The 27,017-nt window shown below is 34.0% G+C and overlaps 3 protein-coding genes and 1 long non-coding RNA gene across 5 annotated transcripts in view; 2 read left to right on the forward strand and 2 right to left on the reverse strand.

Annotated features, from left to right (window-relative positions):
• Positions 1–3,999: 3,999 nt before the first annotated feature.
• Positions 4,000–27,017, reverse strand: part of QIL1 (MICOS complex subunit MIC13 homolog QIL1) — an 82,183-nt gene continuing 59,165 nt past the window's right edge. The window contains exons 2-3 of one of the 2 annotated variants that reach the window (XM_075306271.1): positions 4,606–4,716; positions 4,000–4,495 (exon numbers count right to left, since the gene is read on the reverse strand). In XM_075306271.1, the coding sequence (XP_075162386.1) occupies positions 4,162–4,495; positions 4,606–4,616 (345 nt within the window). In that variant the 5' untranslated portion in view covers positions 4,617–4,716 and the 3' untranslated portion in view covers positions 4,000–4,161. Of the gene's footprint in view, positions 4,496–4,605; positions 4,761–27,017 lie in introns of those variants that run through there. The other variant, XM_075306270.1, reaches the window with a different exon arrangement.
• Positions 9,570–12,214, reverse strand: APP-BP1 (Nedd8-activating enzyme E1 regulatory subunit APP-BP1). The gene is made up of 7 exons (XM_075305188.1): positions 12,057–12,214; positions 11,829–11,993; positions 11,392–11,764; positions 11,004–11,139; positions 10,818–10,948; positions 10,176–10,758; positions 9,570–10,100 (listed from the first exon to the last, which is right to left on the reverse strand). The coding sequence occupies exons 1-7, from the start codon at positions 12,122–12,124 to the stop codon at positions 9,988–9,990; spliced, it is 1,569 nt and encodes a 522-aa protein (XP_075161303.1). The 5' UTR covers positions 12,125–12,214; the 3' UTR covers positions 9,570–9,987.
• Irbp18 (Inverted repeat binding protein 18 kDa) lies at positions 14,953–16,290 on the forward strand. The gene is made up of 2 exons (XM_075306272.1): positions 14,953–15,348; positions 15,420–16,290. Exons 1-2 carry the CDS (start codon positions 15,250–15,252, stop codon positions 15,639–15,641), a joined length of 321 nt encoding a protein of 106 aa, XP_075162387.1. The 5' UTR covers positions 14,953–15,249; the 3' UTR covers positions 15,642–16,290.
• LOC142233264 (uncharacterized) lies at positions 25,267–25,892 on the forward strand. The gene is made up of 2 exons (XR_012721372.1): positions 25,267–25,535; positions 25,734–25,892. It is a non-coding gene; the product is annotated as an uncharacterized LOC142233264 (long non-coding RNA).

Here is a 27,017-nt window from a genome sequence, read left to right on the forward strand (position 1 = left end):
CATGGAATTCGCCTGATGTCCTTTAACAAACATTCGCGCACATCCTTTAAAAATTTTAATTTTTGTACCGTATAAATTAAACAAGTAAGTAAAGTCTAAAGTCGGGCGGGGCCAACTATATTATACCCTTCACCCCTATGTAGGCCAAAATTTGTGTTACCATCTCAACTACTTCACATTTGCTGGAAGCTATATAAAGGAGACATTTTTTTACTTCTACAAAATCTCTAGAATTAAAATTTAAATCGGCTAACTCTATCCAGTTAATTGGAGGAAACTTCCATTGAAAATGGGTCTAAAATGTGTAACAGTCTACTTTATTTCCCCAACTCTGGTGTACGTATATATGGGAGCTATATATAATCTGAACGGATTTTGACTAAATTTGACATGTATAGTTAGAATAATAATTCCGCTATCTATGCGAAATTTCACGTAAATGGGAGTATAACTTTGGCCCCCCTGCTCATATGAGTGCAAATCGGACGGAAGATATATATGGGGGCCATATCTAAATCTGAACCGATTGGCACATACAATAGTATCGTTAAAAGTACCGCTTGTGCAAAATTTGAAGTAAGTCAGGGAAAAACTCTGGCTTTTGTGGCCATATAAGTTCAAATCGGACGAAAGATATATATGGGAGCTATATCTAAATTTCAACCGATTTCAATCAAATTTACCAAGCATTGGTAGAATGCCAATTCTACCCTCTGTGCAAAATTTCACGAAGATCGGTAGTAAACTTTGGCCTCTGTGGTCATATGAGTCTAAATCGGACGAAAGATATATATGGGAGCTATATCTAAATCTGAACCGATTTGGCTGATATTTTGCAAGATTTTCGAGATTCATAAAATATTTGGATGTACGATATTTCAAGAAAATCGGTTGATAAACACGCTAACTATGACCAAATCGGGGATAAATATATATGACAACTATATCTAAATCTGAACCAATTTTTTCCAAAACCAATAGCGATTGTCTCTGTCCCAAGAAACGGCCCTATGCCAAATTTGAGGACGATCGGACTTAAATTGCGAGCTGTACTTTGTGCACAAAATTACATATACAGACAGACGGACAGAGAGACAGACGGACATCGCTAAATCGACTCAGAATTTAATTCTAAGCCGATCGGTATACTAAAAGATGGGTCTATAACCACAATTTCTTGGCGTTACATACAAATGCACAAACTTATTATACCCTGTACCACAGTAGTGGTGAAGGGTATAATAAATAAAGGCTTTCGCATACATAAAGTTATATACATGATAGTAAGGTTCCAATTCAAAGATATGACAAAAAAATGTCACAGCTAAAAATATACTGGGAGGGCCTACAATTTTTGCATATCCCCAGGACCCACGGTGCTTCGATCCCATACTACAAATGGACAAATACAGAAGGAGGCATCATAGGGAAGCGAAACTTTGAAGGTCCTTGTTGATGCTAAAAACTAAGACAAACGCGAAGTTTGGTTCTGATCGGACCGCTTCCTCACGTACCTCCCATATAAATGGTCTAAAAAAATCTGATCGTATAAAAAGGGTGAGATAACACAAATTGCAAAATGTCCATTCGTAGAGAACAGTTATAGATCACTCTTTGAAATTTTATATGGCTAGAGGCGAGATATTGACCAAGTAGTGAACCAAATGTTGTAAACCTAGATGGACCGGAACCCTACTGACAGACCTTTAAAATTGGTCCTCTCGGCTATTGGAAAAGTTTATTTACTATTCAAGTTTTTAGAATTTTTACTCATTTTATGAAGTAAATTTTGTACTATATTTGTTGTTAACTTTTCACCACAAAAAGAAAATAATTTTGCTAATTTTGAAAAAATAACGTTTTTTCACAAGTTTGTAAAATTTTCACTTTTTTTCCTTTTTGGTAATCTTGGTGGTATTTTGTGGACTTGTAACAAAAAAATTATATCTCTCAATTGCATTTCTATTCATTGGTTTATTTTATATTTGTTGTTAACTTTCAATTCAAAAAATAAAATTTTGCCAATTTTGAAAAAGCAACATTATTTTTGCAAAAGTTTGTAAAACAGGTGAAAATTTCAATTTGAAATAGTAACATTATTTTTGCAAAAATTTCAGAGTCTTATAAATAATTAATAAAATGAAAAATTTCAAACTAATTCACATTGTAATTTCGTTGAAAATATTATATACAAATATAAAATTCAATAAATAAACGATATTGAATGTTTCACAAAGGCCAAAATTAAAATAAAAAAAAATAGATACTGAATATATCAAGTGTTTATTTATTTATTTATTGAAGACAATACTATAAGTCAATAAGGCCAATAATAGCACATTGCCTCTAAAATAATTAATTATATCGATGCCCTCATTCCAGAGTACGCTAAGTCGACTTAGCGTGTATTGATGGAGTTCGCTGCTTTTTATTCGGATTGATGTGAATTGCTTCCCGTCAAAAGTTCGAATTTATTGGACATTTCTATCAAAAGTTATGGTTAATATTGTACTTAGCCTGTGTCTAAAGTTTTAAAAAATGTCCAATCCAAACAGGGCAAAAATCTTTGTTTGGTCTAAAGTGGTCTAAGTAATTTTTAGCCATGTTCTATTATCACTACTTTGAGTTCGTACATACTAAAAAAAATTTATAATAAATATGATTTTGAGACCGAAGATAAGGAAATTTCTATCTTATACGGGTTTTGAGAAATTTAAAAAAAAAAACATAACTTGTTTCTTGTTTCCTGTAGACATCGATATAAATATAAAATGTAGACATCGATATAAATATAAAATTCAAAATAAATTTACCATCCTCTAGTCCCGGCCTGTGAGGTGATCTTTTTGTAAAATATGGAAAAATGTTCTTTTAATTGCAATTTTTATGAAATATTTAATATTTGAAAAATATAGTGAATTCTCTTTTATTTCCTAATGAAATAATTGTATTCTTGAAGAAAAGTTTTTTTTTAATAAAAACAATTATTTTATACATGAAAAAGTAGTCTCACAGGCGAGGTTTAGTTTTAAAGTGTAAAAAACGAGGTTTAGTGTTCTAGGGTTAAATAACAATATGAATGAATATTTAAAAAAAGCATAGAATATAAAGTGCAAATCAAATAAGCAAAAAATATAGCCAAAAGTCCAAATAACATCCACAAATACTTGTTCTAGCTAATAAGGATAACTACCACTGGCAACGACAAATATTTTTATTTATTTATTGTTTTTTTTTTTAACCATTCATTCAGAAATCCCTGTAACAAGAATTGCTTGACTTGATAAATAGTTAAGTTGAAGCACCCGAGTGTTAACCGGGGAGAATTCCAAATTCTAGCAACGGACACAATATACGACCTTTCAAATGTAGAGCAGGAAATATGAGGTATGTTAATCTGTGGGTTCCTGGCAGAATGGGAGAAAATAACGATCTCTGTATAGTCTTACAGAAAAACATCAATTTTCGAAATGAAACATACTGTTCGAAACTACATCCAAAGAATTCTCCAACTGACATGATCGATCCTACGAAGTCCGAATACAAAACGTACGATCATATCATTATCATAGCATTGAGATTGATCCTGTTTCTATTATAATGTTGGGTGGTGCTTGATACCAATCCAAGGCAGTAGTTCACCCGTTCGTTTTTAACTTATTATTAACTTTTTTACTGAGATGACCAATTTCATAAAATTGGTCTTTTTATTTTTTCTCTGATATATTCTCCATAGAATTCAGATTCTAGATTTTGCTTATTGATATTCCAAAAAGCATTCCGTATATGATATCTGTAAAGTCTAGCACAAATTTGCTTGCCAAAAAATGCTACAATAGTCCCATGTACTATATGCAGATATGCAGTTTGCTTCTACCCAAGTGCTAGGCTTCTTTTTAAAGACAATTTCTAAAGTAGCCTAAAAAATACAAAAAGAGATGAACAATTAATACAATACTCAAATTTTTTTAGAATACCACTGGTGATAAAAATAACAAATTCTATACTAGAACACATTTTATTATTTACTTGAGGAATTCGTTCACCACAATTAAGAAGAGAATTGTTCAGACATTTCATATAATACCAACAAAACAAAAAAAAAACGAGGAATACCAGTTCTCCATGTATATTTTATACTAGCTACTAGCCTCCGCTGCATTAGTTTGAGCCCTTTGGAGATTGGGAGAATTCATTGAAAGTGTCTTTTGCTTTCTTTGCCATTTGTCCAGCGTAACATGGTAGCATTTCAATGAAGTGGAATGTTTTCTTCACCCCTTGATTGTAATAATGCTTGGCCAAGAAACGAACTTCTCCGGTCTGTGGCAGTGAGGGTACCTCAAATGGAAGCTGTTTTTCCAAAGTTTGAACATGTGGCCGCAGTTGGCTTTTCACGCAGTTGTAAAATTTTTCCGACTCTTCAGGTGTGCCCCAAACACCAAGCTTCTTGGAGTAATAGACGGCACCGACGACCAAACCTGAACGTATAACAAATCTAATAAGGGAATAAACAAATAATAAACATTGTTGTTACGTAAATTAGTAGATTTATTTTGCACACTAATTATTCTCATTGACATTGCCGTAAATAAGACATTTGCTTACCCAATTACCATGTTGATTTAAGACTAGAAATGTTTATTTACAATAACGTTAAAGCTAGTTTTAATTACAATAGATCTCGTTGGCCTATTCCAATTTTCGTTTAGTTGGTTCGTAAGACAGTCAAGTTTCTTGGCCCTATTTATGATGACAGGCCAGAAAAAGACAAGGTGATGTTTTACTCTCTTTTATTGAGCGAGTTAAACTGTCGTGACAGTAGATGGCGCTGTGTTGAAAAATTTCATCACACAAAAGCAGCTTTTCCAATAGGGCTGTCACTGTGAATAAATCCCGGGATTTTTTATTTTGAATCCCGGGATTTTTTGGGATCCCGAAAAAACAAACCCAATTTGTTAAATTTGTGGCTTTTTGAGATTGTTTATTAATAAATTGGAGTCTTAAATCATTGCAAACGGGCCTTAGATGTCATACCCGACAAATTGAGTTAATAAACATTTATGGTACACATTGAGTAAGAATTTATTATAAAGAGTGGTTAAAATTTCACGGGCCGATGTTGATTTTGAATAAAACACAAAATATTTAGGAAATTATTGTAATTTTATTTTATTATGATATATTGGTATTACTCAATTATGTATGGAACAAAATATCGGCCAAATGGGCGCCGCGACCTCGGTGGCACACCTTCATCCGATGGTCCAAATTTTTGATGATATGCCGTTAATGTGCCGAATTATCTCATCCTTTAGCTCTTGAATTGTTGCTGGCTTATCGACGTACACCTTTTCTTTCAAATAACCCCAAAGAAAAAAGTCCAACGGTGTCAAATCACATGATCTTGGCGGCCAATTGACATCGCCATAACGTAAGATAACACGGCCATTGAATTTCATTTCATTTTATTTAACAATACAGTAAGCCTTCGTGGCCAATAATTTGTTGCGCAAAAGATCCATTGTTTCGTTAGCTGTGTGGCAAGTGGCACCGTCCTGATGAAACCACATATCGTCCACATCCATATCTTCCAATTCGGGCCATAAAAAGTTCGTTATCATCTCACGATAGCGAACACCATTCACAGTAACTGCCTGACCGGCCTCATTTTGGAAAAAATACGGCCCGATGATGCCGCCAGCCCATAAACCGCACCAAACAGTCACTCTTTGTGGGTCCATTGGTTTTTCGACAATCACTCTTAGATTCTCATTCGCCCAAATGCGGCAATTCTGTTTATTGACGAATCCACTGAGGTGAAAATGTGCCTCATCACTGAAGATGATTTTCTTCGAAAATTGATCATCCACTGTTGCCATTTCTTGGAACCATTCTGCCCATTCACGACGTCCATGGTTCAAATTGAGTAAGTCTGAAATAAAGAAATGTCAAATAAAATTCGGAAAAAAACTTGGCGTTTAGGTGTGGTTCAGATTCAACATGAGGTGTACTAAAGGGTGATTCTTTTGAGGTTAGGATTTTCATGCATTAGTATTTGACAGATCACGTGGGATTTCAGACATGGTGTCAAAGAGAAAGATGCTCAGTATGCTTTGACATTTCATCATGAATAGCCGAACGATCTGCCACAACGTCGAATTTTCAGTGAATGGGCCCTAGAAAAGTTGGCAGAAAATCCGCTTTTTTATCGACAAATTTTGTTCAGCGATGAGGCTCATTTCTGGTTGAATGGCTACGTAAATAAGCAAAATTGCCGCATTTGGAGTGAAGAGCAACCAGAAGCCGTTCAAGAACTGCCCATGCATCCCGAAAAATGCACTGTTTGGTGTGGTTTGTACGCTGGTGGAATCATTGGACCGTATTTTTTCAAAGATGCTGTTGGACGCAACGTTACGGTGAATGGCGATCGCTATCGTTCGATGCTAACAAACTTTTTGTTGCCAAAAATGGAAGAACTGAACTTGGTTGACATGTGGTTTCAACAAGATGGCGCTACATGCCACACAGCTCGCGATTCTATGGCCATTTTGAGGGAAAACTTCGGAGAACAATTCATCTCAAGAAATGGACCGGTAAGTTGGCCACCAAGATCATGCGATTTGACGCCTTTAGACTATTTTTTGTGGGGCTACGTCATGTCTAAAGTCTACAGAAATAAGCCAGCAACTATTCCAGCTTTGGAAGACAACATTTCCGAAGAAATTCGGGCTATTCCGGCCGAAATGCTCGAAAAAGTTGCCCAAAATTGGACTTTCCGAATGGACCACCTAAGACGCAGCCGCGGTCAACATTTAAATGAAATTATCTTCAAAAAGTAAATGTCATGGACCAATCTAACGTTTCAAATAAAGAACCGATGAGATTTTGCAAATTTTATGCGTTTTTTTTTTTAAAAAAGTTATCAAGCTCTTAACAAATCACCCTTTATAAACAGCACTATTTCATGAAAAATCGATCAGGTCCTCCTTTGAACAATAAGTTAATGCGCTTTAAAGACTATCAGTTATTCCAGACGACAGTGCTCGTGACGAACATATCCCATATATTGTGAACATTATAAGTTAAGTCCGAAGGCATAATCGATACTGATGCATGTTTATGGGATCGATAACACATTTACCAATTATTTAGTCATCGCCGACAAGTCGTGTCGATCCAACAAATTGTAAGATTCTTTACAAAAACCGACATTCCGTCCGGAATAACTGATAGTCTGTAAAGCGCATAAAGTGAAATGGAATTCGTGCCACATTAAATAAAAAACAATGATAAAAGGTCCGTCGACAATATGACAAGAATGCGTTCATTTGACAAAAATTTGGATGCCTTGTTATTTTTAAGAAGTTACTTAAAATGATGACGTGCACTCAAAAAATACTTCAAATCTTTTGCTGAGTAAAATAGCTAATTTATTTTTCTCATAATTTTTTTTCTTTACCATGTTGAGTTTGACTAGTGTTCTTTACCATGTTGAGTTTGACTAGTGTTCGTTAAGTATGATAGCAATTTGAAATGCTTTTTAATTTACTCTTATGTTATTTTTGGTTAATAAAATTGAATTATACTAAATTGGTTTTGGCGATGGAGATTGTTATTAATTAAATTTTTTCAAGAATCCCTACAATTTCGGGATCCCGAAAAAATTTAAAAAAAAAATTAATTAAAATGATGACGTGCAATCAAAATCCTTCCTTCCTACATTTTTTCAAAGGATTTCTACGTGAGAATTTCAATATGGGAATTTATTTCAATAAAAATCAGGGACCGTAAATAACTGTTATCCAGAAAATTTAAACTCAAAAACTCTTCCTGTTAGAGTCAACGGAGACTTATACTGTCATATACCAATAGATTCATCTCGGAAAGCTCTTTCAGAATCTATGGTGATATTAAAAAAACGCTCCCAACTCCAAAGTTTACGGTTATTTTTAAACGTAATCTTATTATGAGTTTTATTTTTTTCTTCAGAAAATAATGCTCTTTTTTGGAGGAACACACTGTACAGCTTTTGCTTACACCCAAAGAAATTTGTTAGTAGGGACAGCAGAAAAGTCTGCTAAAACAGCAGAAAGTCTGCTGAAAAAGGGACAGCAGTCACTGTTTGCTAAAATAGCTAACATTTCCTGCTATTTTTGAAGCTCGATTACTCTAATACATGTTTTATTTTGGCTAAAATAAATAAAAATGTCAACTTAGGAGCTATCCTAACATAATTAAAACAATATTTTATGAATATCTATAGTATGTGACCAAAAATCTGAATATTTATCGAATTGAGGCATAACAGCAAACAAAATGTTTGCTGATCGTATTTAGGAGCTTGTAAGTATATTACGGTGTAAAAATATACCAAAAACTACTTTTGGTTCTTAAATATGCTTTGGGGAAAATTTATAACCTAAAAATTTTATAAATTGTTGTCCATTTGGCCCTGAAGTTCAAAAATATAACAGCAGACATCGACTGCTGTTTTTAGCAGACTTTTTTCTATGAGTGTATATATACAAATACGGATAATTTACTTTTTTTGCCTCCCAGAACTCAAAAAGAGGTTTATCAATCGAAAAGGGTCTTGGCGAAAAGTTACCGATTTCATAGAGCTTTTTTTCCTCATTATCAGTTTCTTCACTTTCTTGTTCCTTGTCAACATTTAGGGTGTTCAAAAATTTACCCAAAAGCGATGTATTCGATTGCGATGTATTGCAAACATCCGGTCGATCATCGCATTGGCTATTATTTATCTGCAAAGAGAAAAACAAATAAAAAGCATTTTTAGAAAATCAATTCTAATATTGTCAGAAATTCTGAGCTGGCGGGCTTCGACTGAATGTCAAGCTTCATTTGAAGTCGTATTGTAAAAAAAAAACGCTATAAAATAATTGCTCTTGAAGAATTTGTGTGGCGACGTATACAGGCTCCAAGAGGGCTAATAAGTCTTCCACACTTTCCCATTCTGACTAACTTAGATTAAGCGCGGCATCGACATTTTTCAAGCAAAAGGCGAACATTGCAAGGCCTACTTCCAAAAGAGTTTTATTTTCTGAAAAAAATAAAAAATATAAAATAAAACTCCAAAAAAGAGTATCATTTTCTGAAGGAACAAATAAAACTCATAAAAGAGTTTTATTTATAACGGATAAATAAAACCGTTTTTAACCGTTTCTTCGAGTCTTTATTTTTTTAGTCAGAAAATAACGATTCAAAAATAACTTTTTTGATAGCACTTATAACCGTTACTAATAAAAATAAAAAAACGCTCTTAGTGAATACCAAATAATATGAAATTTTGTCTATTGTATCTGTTGTGATGAAAAAACTAATGGAATAAATGAAAGCTTCCAAACACAACCAAAGAAAACAAAAATAGTTTTCCTTTTGATACAAGAACGCAATATAACTATTTCTGTTGTGATTGAAGCAATTTCAATTCTAAAATTAATTGGAAAAATTAATTTCGTAATTGAATCAGAAAAATATATCTGCATATATGGATTTTGCAATTGACTTGTTTTATACGCGTGGAGAAACAAGAGAGAAAGAAGGGGAAATTAATTTCTTTATTTATTTATCAGTTTTTATTCAGTAAGGTATGTACTATGTTCGCTTTTCGGGATGAAATTTTTGCGGTTACTTTATTAAAACAGTTCAATATAAAACAGTTAAATTAACTCAACTGATGCGCAGTTTCTTGTTCCTCTAGATTTCGGTATGACTTTATGGGAATATATTTGTTTTCATTTATAATTTTGATTACTTCAGGAAAAGTAAATGGGGAAAATAAAATGATTTTCAATTCAAAAACCGAACATAGTACTCACATATATTTTGTAACTCAAGCTTTAACTTGAGGTATAATACATATATATTTTCATATTGTTTCACAATTTATTTCAAATTGATTGGTGTACCACTGTTTTTGCTGACTGCATATTTTTCTTCAATCCAAAGCAGTAAATCACATTTTATTTACAATTTCAAAGTACATGTTTCCGATGTTATACCATTATATATGAATGTATTGTCCACAGGTTTAAACTGTTTCGTGACAATTTTAATAACTTCCTGAGCCGCAATTCCAGCTGAAATAATTTTTAAAAGACGTACGCATTAGCTTAAACCTTTCGATTTATGTATAAATCTATATGTATTTCTACCTATAAATGCAGAAATCGTATGTACTTCGGCACCTCCATAATGACAAATTTCATGTACCATGTCATCACTCAAAGTGGCCTGTGTAACACCCCAATCCGCTAGCATTTTATAAGCAACTGTCTTAAGGCGTGCCGTATCGTTTTCAACATAACAATCGCCAGGTATATTACCGCATTCGGTTAAAAATCGTTCATATGCCCGGAGTGCAATGTAATGTTCGATAAGTGAACCTTGGACTTCAACATCCATTACATTTAAAAATCGATTGTTACGTTCATATTCGTCCGCAATTTTGGAACCCCTTATGACAGTAATACCAGCGGCCTCCTTACAAAATAAGCGAACAGCTTTTTCCGTAATCGATTCGCTTGGCAAACCCAATTCCTTTAGGATGGCTTGAGACCGACGATATACGTTATCTGAATCCAGTATGGCTTGTTGACGATATATATTCTGTAGGTTTATGTAGGATTCAGTATCAGCGGTCATATCCGGTAAAACCCCAGGTAATGGTAACATACCATCGTTTTCTTGTTCCACAAATTCTTTTAAAGCTTTTGCCATTATCCAGAATTGATTGCTCTGTACGGATGGCATCAGATGGGCAATTAATTATTAAATTTTACTTACAGATAACATACTTGCTTATTAAGATTCCTACACGAATGGTCATCAAATATCGATTTAAGAGTTGTTGTAACTATTCCACCACCAAATGCTGTATTCACCGCCTTCATGGCTTCCTCATAATTCTCATCATCTTTGGTCATGGCTAAATATTGTAAGAGCATTAATTAGATGTCAACGAAAACGATTTTGAAAGTTACCTTCTCGGATCATTTCTCGTAGTTGGGATTTTTCTTTGTAATTTGAGGGTATTTTACCACAGTGTTCCTGTTTCCATTGTTCCAAATATTTATTAAGTACTACCAGCCAAGGCACCTTGTTGGTTATATTGGTCGTCTAAATAAGATATATTAGGGCTTTGAAACAGAATAAAAAAGCAGGCTTTTCGAATTTTTAGAAATGTATGAAAATTCTGCGATAGTAAATTCAAGCGGCAATTGACTTCCCACTTTTTGATGCTATGTTCAATGTTGTAATTACAAGTCGATTGGAAGAACTTTAAGACATTGAACATGTTTTAAACAAAAAGTGAACTTTTGGATATCCAAGACACATACAGACTATAAATTAAATGTTCCAATTACTTGCCTCAAAATGTTTTTTAAGACTTGGGAATGGTCGCTCCAAGCGTAAATCAAATTGAAGATTATCTGGATGAGCTTCTACTACACAATGCTCCTTAATCTGCAAACGAATAGTACCATAAAATCCCAATGAACGACAATATATAAGAGGAACACTAGCTTCCCACAAACAATTCGAAAGTTTTAATAGGGAGTCTTCATTTAAATTTGATGCTACCACCACATCAAAGTCATCGAAAAAAGCCGGTCGATTATCTAATAAGTAGTCAACACTTTCTTCGACATAATCTCCATTAACGTCCGGATTTAATTCTTGCAATAACGACATACATGCTGCAGCTTTAGACTGACCCAAATGATTGGCTTCTAAAAAGAAACTAGAAATAAACTAAAACTTATAAAACTATTCTACTGAAGTCATAAAAATTAGTATTCCTTTACTTTACTCCCAGATCTTCTTCAGCCACAGTGGAACCATCCACAATTGTAAATGCTCCAATACCAGGCAGTACCAGACCTTTTACAATTTCACATCCCAAACCATTTGCGTTGACCAAACATATCTTGGCGCCCTCCAATAGCATTTGACCATGCTCTCCCCAAAGACTAAAAAATTTTTGATAAAATTTTATGATCGATATATTACATACCATCATATTTTTCATTTACCGTATTTGTCGATCATATTTTTTATTTTTATCCGATTGCTCGGGAGATTTAGGTGCCGGAGATGACATGGTCGCCACTTTCAGAATTTCTGTCCAGCAAAAAACAATGAAAGTTTTGGTAAAAACAATAACAATCCGACAGCCAGGATTGCCATAGGTTTAAAAAAGGTTCACACTAGAGCTGTCAATTATACATGAGGTGTATGGGCAAAATGACAAGATCGAGTTTATCTGATAAAATTTGAATGCTTTGATATTTTTAAGATTACTTAAAAAGATGTACTACAAAAGGATTAACAGTGAAATTGCTTTTTAATGTATTTGTTTTCCTCTTCTTCATAATGCTGAGTTCGACTAAATGTTCGCTAAGTATGATAGCAATTGGAAATTACTTTTTAATTTACTCTTATGTTCCTTTCTACTTTTTTGTTAATAAAATTGAATTAAACTAAATTAGTTCAATGTACAATAATTTTTTGGCTCTGTGAATTGTTTTTACTTAAAAATTCAAAGAATCCCGAAAATTCCGGGATTTATAAAAACCGATCCCGCATGACAGCCCTAGTTCACACTATGCTCGAAATCACAGCGAAGTAGATTTCAGCTGAAAACTCGAATGATAGAAGTATATTTGCAATGGGAAAGTAACACATAGCAGTCGCGTTGAGGATGTCAACAAAATCTCGCCGTTTTTATACTAAAACTGCATTTTTCTATCATGATTTAATTTTCAAGATGGATGTGTGTATGCACGCCTTTATGTTGAGACATGAGACACTAAAGCGTCTTATGCGCTTTACAACTATCAATTATTCCGGACGGAATGGCGGTGTTTGTAAAGAATCTTACAGTGTGTCGGATCGATACGACTTGTTGGCGATGACTAAATAATCGGTAAATGTGTTATCGATCCCATAAACATGCAGCAGTATCTATTGTGCCTTCGGACTTAACTTATAATGTGCACAATATATGGGATATGTTCGACACGAGCACTGTCGTTCTGAATAACTGATAGTCTGTAAAGCGCATTATAGTCTGCAAGGCGCATAATGCGCCGTAAATACCCACCTTAACCCTCTAATGCCTCAATTTTTTTGCCAGCTGATTAAATTTTCTATGTTTACGACACAAAAGCAAGTGAACTAAAGTCCGGTATGCACCTCTAGCGAAATTTTTATTTAAGTCTACAACAAAAAAAACAGGGCTGTGAACACAAATTTTAAACCAGCTAATCGCTTTTAAAAATTGTTAATATATGTTCCAAATATTCCTCAAATAAATTGTTTATTATTTAGAGACCTTTTAAAACTTATACACACAATGATTGTAATAAATTAAATGTTTGCTGCCAAAATATGCTTTTGACAACCCTGTTATTTTCATTAGAGGTGCGTATCAGCTTACGAAATTAAACGCTACCGAAAATTTCGTTAGCATAAATAGCAATGCATTTCTTATGGGAATGACATTTTTCGCTAGAGGTGCATACCGGCCTTAAGGTAAGTACTATGTTCGCTTTTCGCGTTGAAATTTTCGTGGTTACTTTATTAAAACAGTTCAATATAAAGCAGACAAATTAATTCAATTGATGCGTAGTTTCTTGTTCCTCTAGATTTCGGCAAGACTTTACAGGAATAAGTTTGTTTTCATTTATAATTTTGGTTATTTAAGGAAAAGTAATCGCGAAAATAAAGTGGTTTTCAACTCGAAAACCGAACATAGTACCTACCCTTAAGCAAGAAAAATTTATACGGTAAAATTCAGCATATGCTGCAAAGCCTCTTGAATAGTTTCAAATAAGTTTTCTTTTTATTTTGCCCATTTTTGTTGTCTTAAGGTGTGTTTTACTAAAAACTTCCTTATTAGAGGGTTAAGACCCAAATTGAATCATCTCACCCAGCCAGATCTTATTAGAGACTATGGAAATGTGGATTAGCCAACACTGAAACATATGTATAATCAGGCTTGAAAGATGGTTATCTGGCATTTTCTTTTCAATAGCATAATAATACCAACTCCTTAATCTTCATGCCCAATTAGCTCGCATTTAAAATTGTAATTAATGTAAAGTAATTGATTTGGACGAAAAACCTTCCTGCGTTGATATCAGGCTAACATAAAAATAAGAAGGATTTCTACAAGGCCAGGCAACAATAATACCTAGTGGTGAGTTCAAAAATTTGATAAACTACGCCAATACTATTCCTTTTTCCGCCAAGGAATTAGATTTTAATTTTGTTACACACCGCTAGCTGTCACGTATTCCGTCGCGGATTTTGTTCAGTGTACACTGAAATAGAGGTGTGCACGTGAGTATTAGTTTACTCACGCACACTCACGACTGAAAAATCATACTCACGCACGATATTTTTTGGTAGGACTCACGCACTCTCACGAAAAGAAAATTTGTACTCACGCACGAAAACGTCGTGACTCACGAAAAATACCGTGACTCACGAATAATTTTATGATTAAGTTACCTTACCGAAGTGTCTGAAAACATGAGCATTATTAAAATCGAGAGAGAAAATTGTAATTGAATTTAACTCTTAAGCATTTTATGTTGGTGATCATGAATATTTATGTAATTCTTTACTCACGCAAACTCACGAAGATGTTATTTTCGTGACTCATGCTCACGCACGACATTTTGGTTTGTTAATCACGCTCACATACACTCACGCTGTTGTCATGAGCGTGATTCACGACTCACGCACGAATCACGAAGATTTTCGTGAGTCACGACAATTTCGTGTCACGTGCACACCTCTACACTGATATGCACGTAAACAAGTTTTCGCTTGTCGCTATGGTTATGTTTACACTCTTATGGTTCTCAAAAATAAAATTAAAACCATCATTTTAATCATAGTACATTCAAATTTTATTACACATACATCATGTCTAATACATAATATCAATTCTTCAGTCTTTTTTCAGAAAATAAATTAACTCACCAATTATATATAACATGATTTAATACTACTTTATTTATTGTCTACATTACTCGATATGGCAACACTATCGACATCTGGTTGTTGACACCACCAAATCATCTGTTTACTACTCGTTTTAGCTGGTTTGTCTTCGAGATTTCACAACTCTGGGATATTATTGTTTCAATATATCCGTGCCTTCATGTGCAGAATTCAGTATTTTCTTAAATACAAAGTAAAATAATAACCGAGAGTATGCCAGCCAGAAGAAGTACTGGTGGAGGTGTAAGTAGCAGCAGTCCAAGATCCGATGACGATGATGCGTACAAATTGAAAAGAAAGCGGAATAATGATGTTAGTTTTTTTTGTTACTTTCCAAATTATTATCTATTAAACTAATATTTTTGTTTGGTTTCTTTACTAAGGCTGTTAAAAGAACTCGAGAAAAGTCCAAACAAACTGCCCAGCAGCGCAAAGAGAATGTGGAGAAACTGAAGAAGCAAAATACCCAGTTGGAAACAAAGATTGAGGAAGTAAAGAAAAATGTAAAGATGCTGAAAGAGATTCTGCTACATAAGGCAAATCCCGAAGATCATGAAAAGATTATTAATGAAATTCTTGAACAGCCATCCGATGACGATGAATAAAGGACAAAATGATGGACTTGAAGCTTTGCGACGAGCAGTCCCAATTGGTAAAATCTGGTATATAAACGTAAAATCACTCCAAAGGAACAACACGTTTGGTGTTGGCTGCATGTCCACAAATGCGGAGTATACTATAATGTGCTGTTAAATGGTTCTGAGTGTATCGCCGAGAAATAGTGAATATTATTGCAACATACGTTCTTATGACGCTTTGCCATCGAAAATGTTTTGGAACACAATAGAATATGTATACTTGTTCATTATCTATTAAAACATCTTAACTTTGCAATTCATTTGAGACCAAATGTGACCACGTTCAATATCAACCTCCGATTGCCATTACAGGGTTTTTTTGTTACCCATACAAATTTAACAATGGCGGGATTATACGTTCGTATACCAAATTTTGTCCAAAAGGGAATGTGCTTTAGGACACATTATTGCAGTACTCCTTTTTCATTAAATGCTAAGATCTCTGTAGTTTCAAATATTCTACTAAGAACACTAAATATACAAAACATTAGATGATTAAATATTTACTTACCATCATACAAATCGAATTTTTCCGTGTGTAAAGAAAATACCTCGTCCATCTTTGGTTTATATATATCGAATAGAAGAATAGAATAAATGCGTGGTACTAATATTAGTTCATTCGCCTTTGATTAATCCACCGAAGTATTAGCACGCTGATAATCTATAATACTTGTTGGTCTTTTTAATTATTACAGTAGCGGCATGCAGGAAAATCTTAATTTACTACCCAACATGATGTATGTGAAGAATAAGTATTGTGGTATTTGGTTTTCTTGTTGAGCACACGAAGAAGTCACATGCGTCAGATTGCTTTGATTTATGTGAATGTTATTTCCGCTAATTATCACCAGCAGCCAATTGACATAGCAAACAAAAAGCAACTAAAGGTTTTGGTGGATATATTCATCTAAAGTTGCGATTTAAATTGTCGTATATTTCAATTGTGATTCTATTCCAAATGATATTTTATCAGTGAACGAGCACGAAACGGCACAACACTAAGGGGTTGTAGAACACAATCAACCCACACCACGTCTTGGTTAATAAATTTTACACTATGTATATTTATAGGAAGTCAATATTTATAATTGCTTTTGGTTTATAACAAATATTAAGTATTCCTAGAGCACACAATATATCCGATCTATTTGAATTACATCAAGAAATTACTTTGATTTGTCATGTATTTAATATTATACTATATAAAACTGTAATATTTCAAAAAGAAATCTTTTATTCTGTTTTGATTTCTTTCCTCCTTGACGTAACAGTATTATTGACCTCCCCTTTTTTCTATTAAGCAAATGTTCTTTCTCTCAACACACATCCTCAACTATCCGCAATATGGTCGATGTCACCTAAAATGCAAAATAGCATATTTGTCATTATTCGAATGTATTTGCAGATGACTGAATTAGGTGGATTTGTGTAAATTTTTCTGGTCTGTGGGGGTGCAAGTGTTGCCCAGAACACCTTTTAAGTGTGACACCTCACGAAAGCGATATAGTATGTGTGAACAGAACAGGAACGAATAATTGTGGAATTTACGGAAGAGAATACCTACTCGGAAAAAGGCACCAATTATGCAAATTTACTAAAACCCAATGCTAGATCATTTTTAAAATTTACAGAAATACAGATTATTTAATTTTGGTTTTTATCATGCTTTGCATTTCAAGTGACATGTTTGTTTAATTTTGTTATGTGTGCGAGAATACTTTAATTTGTTTTACTTTGTATATTGTTGACAACATCGAAATCGCATAGAATACACATATTTTTCGAGTTATTTAGTGTTTTCCTTAATAAAACATTTCTTTGAAAATCAAAAATTTTTGATTTGTTTTTTTACTTTTTCTCCACTCTACAAAACACATTACCAGTGCTGCCGCTAGTGAAAAATTGAGTGAAGTAGATTTTGGGAAAAAGTGGAGTAGATTGAATAAAATTGAAGTAGCATACATTTTTGAAAACAAAACAATAGAATTCATTTTATTATACCCTCCACCATAGGATGGGGTATATTAACTTTGTCATTCCGTTTGTAACACATCGAAATATTGCTCTAAGACCCCATAAAGTATATATATTCTGGGTCGTTGTGAAATTCTGAGTCGATCTGAGCATGTCCGTCCGTCCGTCTGTTGAAATCACGCTAACTTCCGAACGAAAGAAGCTATCGACTTGAAACTTGGCACAAGTAGTTGTTATTGATGTAGGTCGGATGGTATTGCAAATGGGCCATATCGGTCCACTTTTACGTATAGCCCCCATATAAACGGAACCCCAAATTTGGCTTGCGGGGACTCTAAGAGAAGCAAATTTCATCCGATCCAGCTGAAATTTGGTACATGGTTTCAGCATATGATCTCTAACAACCATGCAAAAATTGGTCCACATCGGTCCATAATTATATATAGCTCCCATATAAACTGATCCCCCGATTTGGCTTGCGGAGCCTCTAGAGATCCAAATTTCATCCGATCCGGCTGAAATTACATGGTGTAAGTATATGGTCTCTAAAAACTATGCAAAAATTGGTCCACATCGGTTAATAATTCAATGATTAAAACCGCTATGTTCATCGTAATTAAAGGAATAGGAAAAACAATTAGGTAATATGGGGAAAAATTTTAAAATTTGAAGCAGAACAAAAAGTGAAGCAGATTTTTGGAAGAAGGAGTGACGAAGTAAATTTTGTGAAAATGAAGCAAAATACTTCGATTGAAGTAGTAGCGGCAGCACTGCACATTACTACTAAAAGAACTTTTGTAGAGAGTGAGCATAATGACAACGAGAGAGTAATATATTAATAAGGTGACATCATCGAAACAACTGACTGCTATACTGTGATGCTAATTTGGTGCTTTTAGCAAGCAAACATACTGCAGGAAAGTCAGTTGTTTGCTGAAATTTTCTGATGATAAATAAAATTATAAATTCACTCCGGTCAAATGGACAATAGTAAAATGGTACACATTATATAACATCAAAAATTAAAAACAATTCGAATTTTTTAATTATGTAATAACATTTGTGAACAAACTATCCTTTACATTTTTTTAATTAAATGGGATTTGTATACGCTTAACTTCTGTGAGTATGTGGCTAATGCGTTTTACAGATTATCTGTTATTCCGGACGACAGTGCTCGTGTCGAACATATCCCATATATTGTCCACATTATAAGTTAAGTCCGAAGGCATAATCGATACAGCTGCATGTTTATGGGATCGATAACACATTTACCGATTATTTAGTCATCGCCGACAAGTCGTATCGATCCGACACACTGTAAAGGGCACCTTATACGGTCGGATAAACCCTGCGACACAACACGTTGCGGCAACAAATCCGCTAGTATAAGGTCATGTTCGCGTGTTGCATGGACGTGTTGGCATAAAATCAAAACAACTTTGATTTTTTCCGGTTGGGAGCCACAAATCTTCACGTGTAAGGGGATGTTCGCCAAACATTAGCAAAAACTAATTTATTTTCATAATTAAAACAAGCATTTCTGCAATGAAATTAATGAGGGATCGCTAATTCAGCTTGGAATTTTTATTGTTTCTTGCATTTTTACTAAAAAATGGCTTTACACCTAACTTTTCGTCCATCTTCATTGTTTGTGTTTATGCTTCTTCTTATTTCTTCATGTTGTTATCATAATTGTTCGTGCAGTGTGAGGGTAAAACTTGAACGAACACACAACAAATAGGCGAACCTCTGTCTTAGTGTTTATCCGACCGTCTAAGGTCCGCTTAAGATTCTTTACAAACACCGACATTCCGTCCGGAATAACTGATAGTCTGTAAAGCCTATAACATAAATATTTGTCCCGAACGACAAATCTAACATGTCAATGTCTTCGATAGTCGATATATGGCTGTTCTACAATTTTGACAAAGCAGCCGCAGAAAAACTCAACTTGATGAAGATCTTCTAAAAGAGCTCTAAATTTTTGTGAAGTATTTTCCAATAAGAGCTGGTATTTTCGTATTCGAAGAAAAATGTAATGTTTTGAGATAAATGTTCGGATGTTTATTTCATAATAAAGGTGGGTATTAAGTTCGAGTTTAAGGTGAGTATTAAGTTCGAGTTTAGCCGCTAAAATTGCCATTTTTTCACGATTACTTTTCTTTAATAATACTTTTTAAGGAATACAAACTTTGTGAAAACTTGCTCTGGGCTATTCCCCATCAAGTTATAATAAAATGTGCAACAAATATGTATAATTTTATGCCTTTTCTTACTGATTTAGTTTTCACTTTAGTGAAAAAACTCGAACTTAATACCCACCTTTAGCCGCTAAAATAGCTAAAGTGAAAACTAAATCAGTAAAAAAAAGGCATAAAATTATACATATTTGTTGCAAATTTTTTTATAACTTGATGGGGAAAAGCCCCAAGCAAATTTTCACAAAGTTTGTATTCCTTAAAATAGATTATTAAAGAAATGTAATCGTGAAAAAATGATTTTTTCACGATTACTTTTCTTTAATAATCCATTTTAAGGAATACAAACTTTGTGAAACTTTGCTTTGGGATATTCCCCATCAAGTTATAATTAAATCTGCAACAAATATGTATAATTTTATGACTTTTTTTACATCTTTAGTTTTCACTTTAAGGTAGGTACTATGTTCGGTTTCCGAAGCGAAATCCCATACAAAACCAAAAATGCGAAAAACTACCGAAATATTTTTTCATTTGTGGTACTTTGTTTTTTTTTCGAGTTGAAAAACTGACATAAAGTGCATAGTCCCTAATTAGTTCGGCTTTAAATTTTTCCATATGTTGAGATTAGTTAGTTTCAAAACATGGCGCCATTTGTAATGTGAATTAAGAAATAATTGATTTATTCAAATGATTTGTGTTAAATTAGAATACAAAAGTGGTTCGCGTTGTTATTTAAAAATGCAATTCGATTGACGAAATAAAAATAACGGAGTGCTATATGTATATAACATATATAACAGCATCTGGTTCTGTAGCCGTTTCTGCCACAGTAGCGTCTGCCCTCACATCCCTGACACCCACAATTGCAGCCACTACATCAGCTACAGTGAACAACTCCAACATAGCACCCTCAACGCCTGCCACGACCACAGTGGCTGTGACCGCAAATATTGTATTGCAACAACCAAATACAACGGCCGCCCAAGTAGTGAGTGGTCCCATTGGGGTGGCAGCAAATACTCCAACATTAGCCACTATTACTAATTCTTCAAATGCAATATCGACTGTTGCTGCCGTTAGTAATACAAATGCAATACTAATGCAATGGTGGTTTCACAATCATCCACAATAGTATCACCAGCAGCTGGATCGAATATTGTTGTTCCCACCACTACAATGGCTTTAGCAGGAGCTACCGTGGGACTTAAGTCTGGTCCAGATATTACAATGACATTGAACCGTATAAATACGGCAGAGAATGAAGTTGATGTGGAGGAATGTTTACCAGGTGATGTTGTTAAATTGGATTTTGCTGGCGAAGAAGTGGCTGGGTGAAATTTTACCCCTAAGGAATGTCTTCTAGGAGTTTCCAATCGGCGACCGGTGCCCGTTGGAAACTCCGCCTATTACAACAGTACCATCATCGCTTCAGCCATCAGCAACAATAGCATTCCATCAGCGTCATATTGTAGAGATACAACCAGGCCACCATTTATCATCATCCCCTGCTAATTTAGAATTGACTAATGTTATGCAACATAATGTTTGCACAGAACACGAAGAAGTAGAAGAAGCTAATTGTCATAATACTGCAGATGTAATCGATGAAGATTTCTTTTTTAAAATATGCTTAAAAACGATTTCGTCTTATCTCTGTAAACCCAGTGCTTCTACATTCAACACCCATTTTTTACAAAGAAATGAATTGTACTTTTTTTATTATTTTACCGCTCCTCGTAATTGCTCCCTTTTCTATTTGTTAAGCGAGCTCGTTTTTTGTGTGTAAGAGGCGTAAATGAATGAGAACTGAACAAAAGAAATGTTAATGCAATTGTAATTTTTAATGGAAACAACATGAAAGCTAAATATGAGAAATGATAATTAAAAATTTTTAAATATAACAATATTAATGAAAGAAAGCTGATAGTCCAGAAAAGAAAACATTGTGTTCTAGGGTCTTTAATTAGTGTATAAATGTACAAATTAATAAAAACTCATAATAAAATTATAATCGAACTTGTCTTATTTTTATATACCGGGGTATAGGTAATTGGGTGGTCTTATACGTTTTATACTTTTTAATATAAAATTAGTAAATTTTTCTGAACAAAGTTATATCCAAAATAAATGTTTATAGTAAATAATTAAATAATTTTTATTTAAATAGCAAAATAATTTTCTTGTATTCATCATTTGTCCAAAATGATTGCGATAGGCTGGAATGAAACGATTTAATTTCGTTGTGGCTTTTAAATTTCAGTTAGCGGCATTCTTGCATTTTATCAATTCAAAACACTGGTTGAATTTCATAACGTGACTGAAATAGTTATTGGAACTTATACATTGGGAGAGTATAACATCCTTCAGTAAACCAGCCAATTGCTTCTCAATGTATTAATTTCAGTCAATGAAGAGTCTGGTATAGAACACTAACATCCCTTTGTGACGAAATATAAGTCGGGAACAGTGACTTTGGCTTAGGAACTACCCTTGAACTTGAGTTATGGGCTTAAGTTGGTTGTTCCCCCCGATGTAACAATATTGGCAAATGAAATGGCGTTATTATCCTTTGTGGGAACTGTGGTGGTGACCACTGGAGTTGAAATTGCTAGTGAGGCGGCAACAGCATGTGCATAAGTACACTCTTGTCCACTGTTAATGCAATGCGATTATGTAGATATTGTGGACACCAACGAATTAAGTTTGTTGCTGAACGAATTATGAACCCATTGCTGCGGATGATGTAAAAGATTGCATAACACCGGAATTATATGTTTTTTTGATGTGCGTTACAAATTGACGGTATCCATTTGGAAAAGCTGAAGAAGACAATGTACCACATGTTGTAAAAGCTGTTGCAGAATGTGGTAAGACACCAGGAGTAGAGCGGCTGGAGCTTTATTCTTAACAATTATTAGTGTCCAGTGCTGTATGAGATTTTTTAGCAAAACAATCCAAAAACTGGTAGAAAAACACTTTTCAAAACAATTATCATGAATGCGTGTATGTAAACAATCAGCTGCTGCGTATGTATAAGTAAAAATAGTATGACATTTGGCGATGTTGTCAATTAAATTGCAGAGAAATAAACGCGGAATAGCTCCAAAATAGCTGTTTTCTTCGTTCGAAATGTATTGTCAACACTCTCATTTTTCAACGCGAAAGAATGGTTAAGTGAAGTTTTTTTCGTGCCAACAAACATAGTACCCACCTTTAGTGAAAATTAGCGGCTAAACTCGAACTTAATACTCACCTTAAAACAGTTGATAATGAAAAGCAATTTTAACCAAATATATTCATGTGAATTCTATCGTTGAGGCTATAAGATTTCTTTCATCCGACATGAAGGTTTTAAAGTCGCAATATCTTGGTGGCTTATTATGATTGCCCAGCTTGGAAACGTTTCCTGCAAAAGAGTTGCTTGTGTGACACGTAACTGTTAAAAGTTACCGTTGTCCAGTTCAACACCAACCAGCTCCAACCATAAAACAAGTTCATTTGTGAAAAAATCAAGTAATTCCGCAAGGCCACTAACCAAACTAAACAGTCGTACATTGACAATAGAGGACCCTCAGATAAAACAATTTTGCATTTTGACATATACGCTGAGGTGGAAATGAGCCTCATCCCTGCCAGCATTTCAAAGTTACGTTTCATCCTCATCGCTACAACAGACTCGTAAGTGACACTGCAACAATCGCCAACTGTGATAGTATTTTGCAATATTTATTCGCATGAAAGTATTTTGCCATCACTATTGTTACAAGATCCATTTTATATTTTGTGAAACACCAAGCACAACTAGCTTCTTATAATATATTTAAAAACGATAATGGAGTTCTGAAAACATAGTTATTTCGCTTAAAATTGTAATTGGTGAACAATTTTTGACATTCATTAGGCTCGAAATCCATTCACATTAGGCTCGAAATCTACTAAAAGTGGATTTGAAATCCCTTTTTTATAAGGCAAATGACAGTTAAAATCTAGCTAAAGTGGATTTTGAAAGAGTAATGTGTATGAGGCATTATATTTATGAGAATTTATAAATGTTTAATAAGATTAATAAACATTTAAACAATCGTGCTTTACTTGACCACAATGATTCTTTTACAACTATCTTAAAATGCACTTTCTCTGATTGTTTGAAGGGACCCTTATTGGCGTCCTTCTAAATGTATCCAGAAGGACACCTAATAATTGTACTCATGCGATACTTTTTTGTAGTAACTTGGCGTGGTAAAACTTCTCAATAGTGACGGCGCTTTTCCGAGGAGTTTTAGATATCGTATACGACTGTTTTCGACGTAGTGGGGATTCTCGGAAGCGCCCCCAAATTCAAAAAATGTTGGCAGGGATTTGTCAAGATGATTTTCCGATGAAAGTCCGGATTCTGTGAAAAGCAAAAATTATTTTTACCTCCTCCATATGTTATTGAATCGCGAATACAAAGGGAGCAGCGCAGCTATGTTTCCATCAAAAAATAAAATCTCTGCCACTTTTACTCTCTTGCTAGTTTTTATTGGATAATTATTGCTAGAAAAGTACGCGAACAGACCTATTGTTGGTTTTGACAAATGTCAACGTCGATATGTCAAACGCCAACGACGTGAAAGCATCACTTTTAAACGAAAACACGAGACAAGCCGGGAAAATGTAAAAATTATTTTGTGTTATTTTAAAATATATTTTCCAAATTTTTTTTATTATATTTGGTAAGTATTGTATTGTATAATATTGTATTATTAAAGTACTTTTGTTCATGATAAAACTACTAAAGGTACTACGTCACAGTCAGCTGTTCACAGCTGAGTACATCCAACTGTCTAAAACATGTCTTGTTACTATTGGTTACATTTTACATTCCACAGGTTACTATTGTCAAAAATATGTATGGTTACTATTGGTTACATAGGTTACTATTGGTTACGTAGATTCTACTGGTAACATTTTACATGCCACAGGTTATTATTGTCAAAAACATGTGTGGTTACTACTGGTTACATAGGTAACTGTTGGTTACTTAGGTTACTATTGGTAACTAACATTAAAATGTTTACTAACATTAAAATTATAAACAAAACTGACATTTGGATGTACTTGAATTCTGTTGTTTTTGTTTTTTTTTTGTAATACTGCAACTACCTGGGAATTATTGTACCATGCTTTTGTTTTTAAAAATTTGTCTTAATAATTTTTAGATTGGAAAATGACTATTATACATTGATATATGGGAGCACCCGTCGTACAATTGTTCATACCCGCTGTGTAGACAAATTTTTCCCCTTTGCACTCGCGGTAATTATTTGGACATACGTTGCAAATATGTGAATTTCGAGTAAATGTGAATTTCTAGTTTCCATGGTAATTGTCAAACTAAAACATCTCAACCCGGTGTGAACGGTGAAATGTTTTTGAAAAACGAGTCGGTGGGAACATAGCATTACTCCCTCTGTAATGATGGTGACATTTCTGAGTGTTTCAAAGCTACTCTAAAATTTTCATCGCAATGGGAAACCTTGTCTTTGAATCGGGTGGCACTCAGTGACAAGAAAGAAGTTCAACACTGCTGTATCATAATGGACTAAATAGTCAAAGGGAACCTGAAATAACGGGCTGCCACTATAACTAACCTAAACTGTACCCGAATCTATCATAATTGGCAAAGTTCACCTTAAATGTGAGTATTAAAACCAGGATAATACTACGTTCGCACTAGACACGAAATCTCGTTATTTAGAACCAAAATCTCTTTATCTCAAGTGTTCGGACTGGCAAAATAACGAGATTTCGTAGATTTGACGATTTAACAGCTGTTTGTAAATATATCAATATAAACACAAACCCGTATGTGTACACGCTGTACTTTTCATTACAGATTGTCTTAACATTGTTATGTTTTATCCGCGTGTATAAGGCCAAAGAAGAAAAACAAACGAAAATAAATTCTAGACAACAATCCAACTCAACTTCCAATACTTTGATGGAATTCAATTTATTTCACACATTTAATAAATGTAGAAGTTAAAGTATTAAATGATTTACTGGTTTCATTTCAACATGTCGTTAAAAAACGACAAATTGTGTTGCTGGGACAAAAAACATTTGTAGTTGTTATAGCAGTAAAAATGTTAGTTCCCTGCCAACATTTTTTTAAATTGGGGTACTTCTGAGAATCTCCACTACGTCGAAAACGATATCCAAAACTCCTGGGAAAAGCGCCGTCACTATTGAGAAGTTGTAACACGCCAGGTTACTACAAAAAATATCGCATGGGTGAAATTATTATTTAGTCATCGCCGACAAGTCGTATCGATCCGACACACTGTAAGATTCTTTACAAACACCGACATTCCGTCCGGAATAACTGATAGTCTGTAAAGCGCATAAGAGACATACAAAAGCTTTCCAAATCTCACAGCAAAAAACGTGAGGCATGCAGTGCCTGGGATGGACAATTTAGAGGATAACTTTTAGAAAATAATAAGATGAAAAAATGAGGTATATGCCCCGCCAACATTTTTTGAATTTGGGGCGCTTCTGAGAATCCCCACTTCGTCGAAAACAGTCGTATACGATATCCAAAACTCCTCGGAAAAGCGCCGTCACTATTGAGAAATTGTACAGGCCAAGTTACTACAAAAAGTATCGCATGAGTGCAATTATTAGGTGCATTTTTTAATAAATTTAGAACGACGCCAATAAGAGACCCTTCAAACAATTAGAAAAAGTGAATTTTAAGATAGTTGTAAACGAATCATTGTGGTCAAGTAAAACACGACTATTTAGATGGTTATTAATTTGATTAAACATTTATAAATTCTTATAAATATAACATTTATTCCGCTATCACAACCCATTTAACACAATTCTTTCATTAATAATAGAATGGTGTGGATTTACATCCCAATAAACACAAACGTTTGAAAAATGCTAAATTTCAACAAATTCTCAAACATTTTTTCAAAGGATTAGGGTAATATTTAAGTTGAGAAATTGTTGAGAAAATCGCGTTCTCAACAAAAAACTGACATTATCCTCAACAGTGAAATTCAACACATTAGCAATAATATCTCAAGTGTTATCCTCAAGTTGAAATGCATCGCTACTCAATAATTTGTCAAACAATTTGCGATGCGAGTCAAATTCAAAATTAACATCG

The sequence above is a fragment of the Haematobia irritans genome, chromosome 4, assembly GCF_050003625.1.
Source record: "Haematobia irritans isolate KBUSLIRL chromosome 4, ASM5000362v1, whole genome shotgun sequence".
NCBI lineage: Eukaryota > Metazoa > Arthropoda > Insecta > Diptera > Muscidae > Haematobia > Haematobia irritans.

What these genes read in the sequence shown, in the direction of transcription:
- APP-BP1 (XM_075305188.1), bottom strand. Translation starts at nt 12,124, where the DNA reads ATGTCATCTCCGGCACCTAAATCTCCCGAGCAATCGGATAAAAATAAA. An exon ending in GAAGAAGATCTGGGAGTAAA is followed by an intron (nt 11,765 to 11,828) that starts GTAAAGGAATAC and finishes GTTTATTTCTAG; the next exon opens with TTTCTTTTTAGAAGCCAATC. An exon ending in ACGAGAAATGATCCGAGAAG is followed by an intron (nt 10,949 to 11,003) that starts GTAACTTTCAAA and finishes TACAATATTTAG; the next exon opens with CCATGACCAAAGATGATGAG.
- Irbp18 (XM_075306272.1), top strand. Translation starts at nt 15,250, where the DNA reads ATGCCAGCCAGAAGAAGTACTGGTGGAGGTGTAAGTAGCAGCAGTCCA. An exon ending in AAAGAAAGCGGAATAATGAT is followed by an intron (nt 15,349 to 15,419) that starts GTTAGTTTTTTT and finishes TTCTTTACTAAG; the next exon opens with GCTGTTAAAAGAACTCGAGA.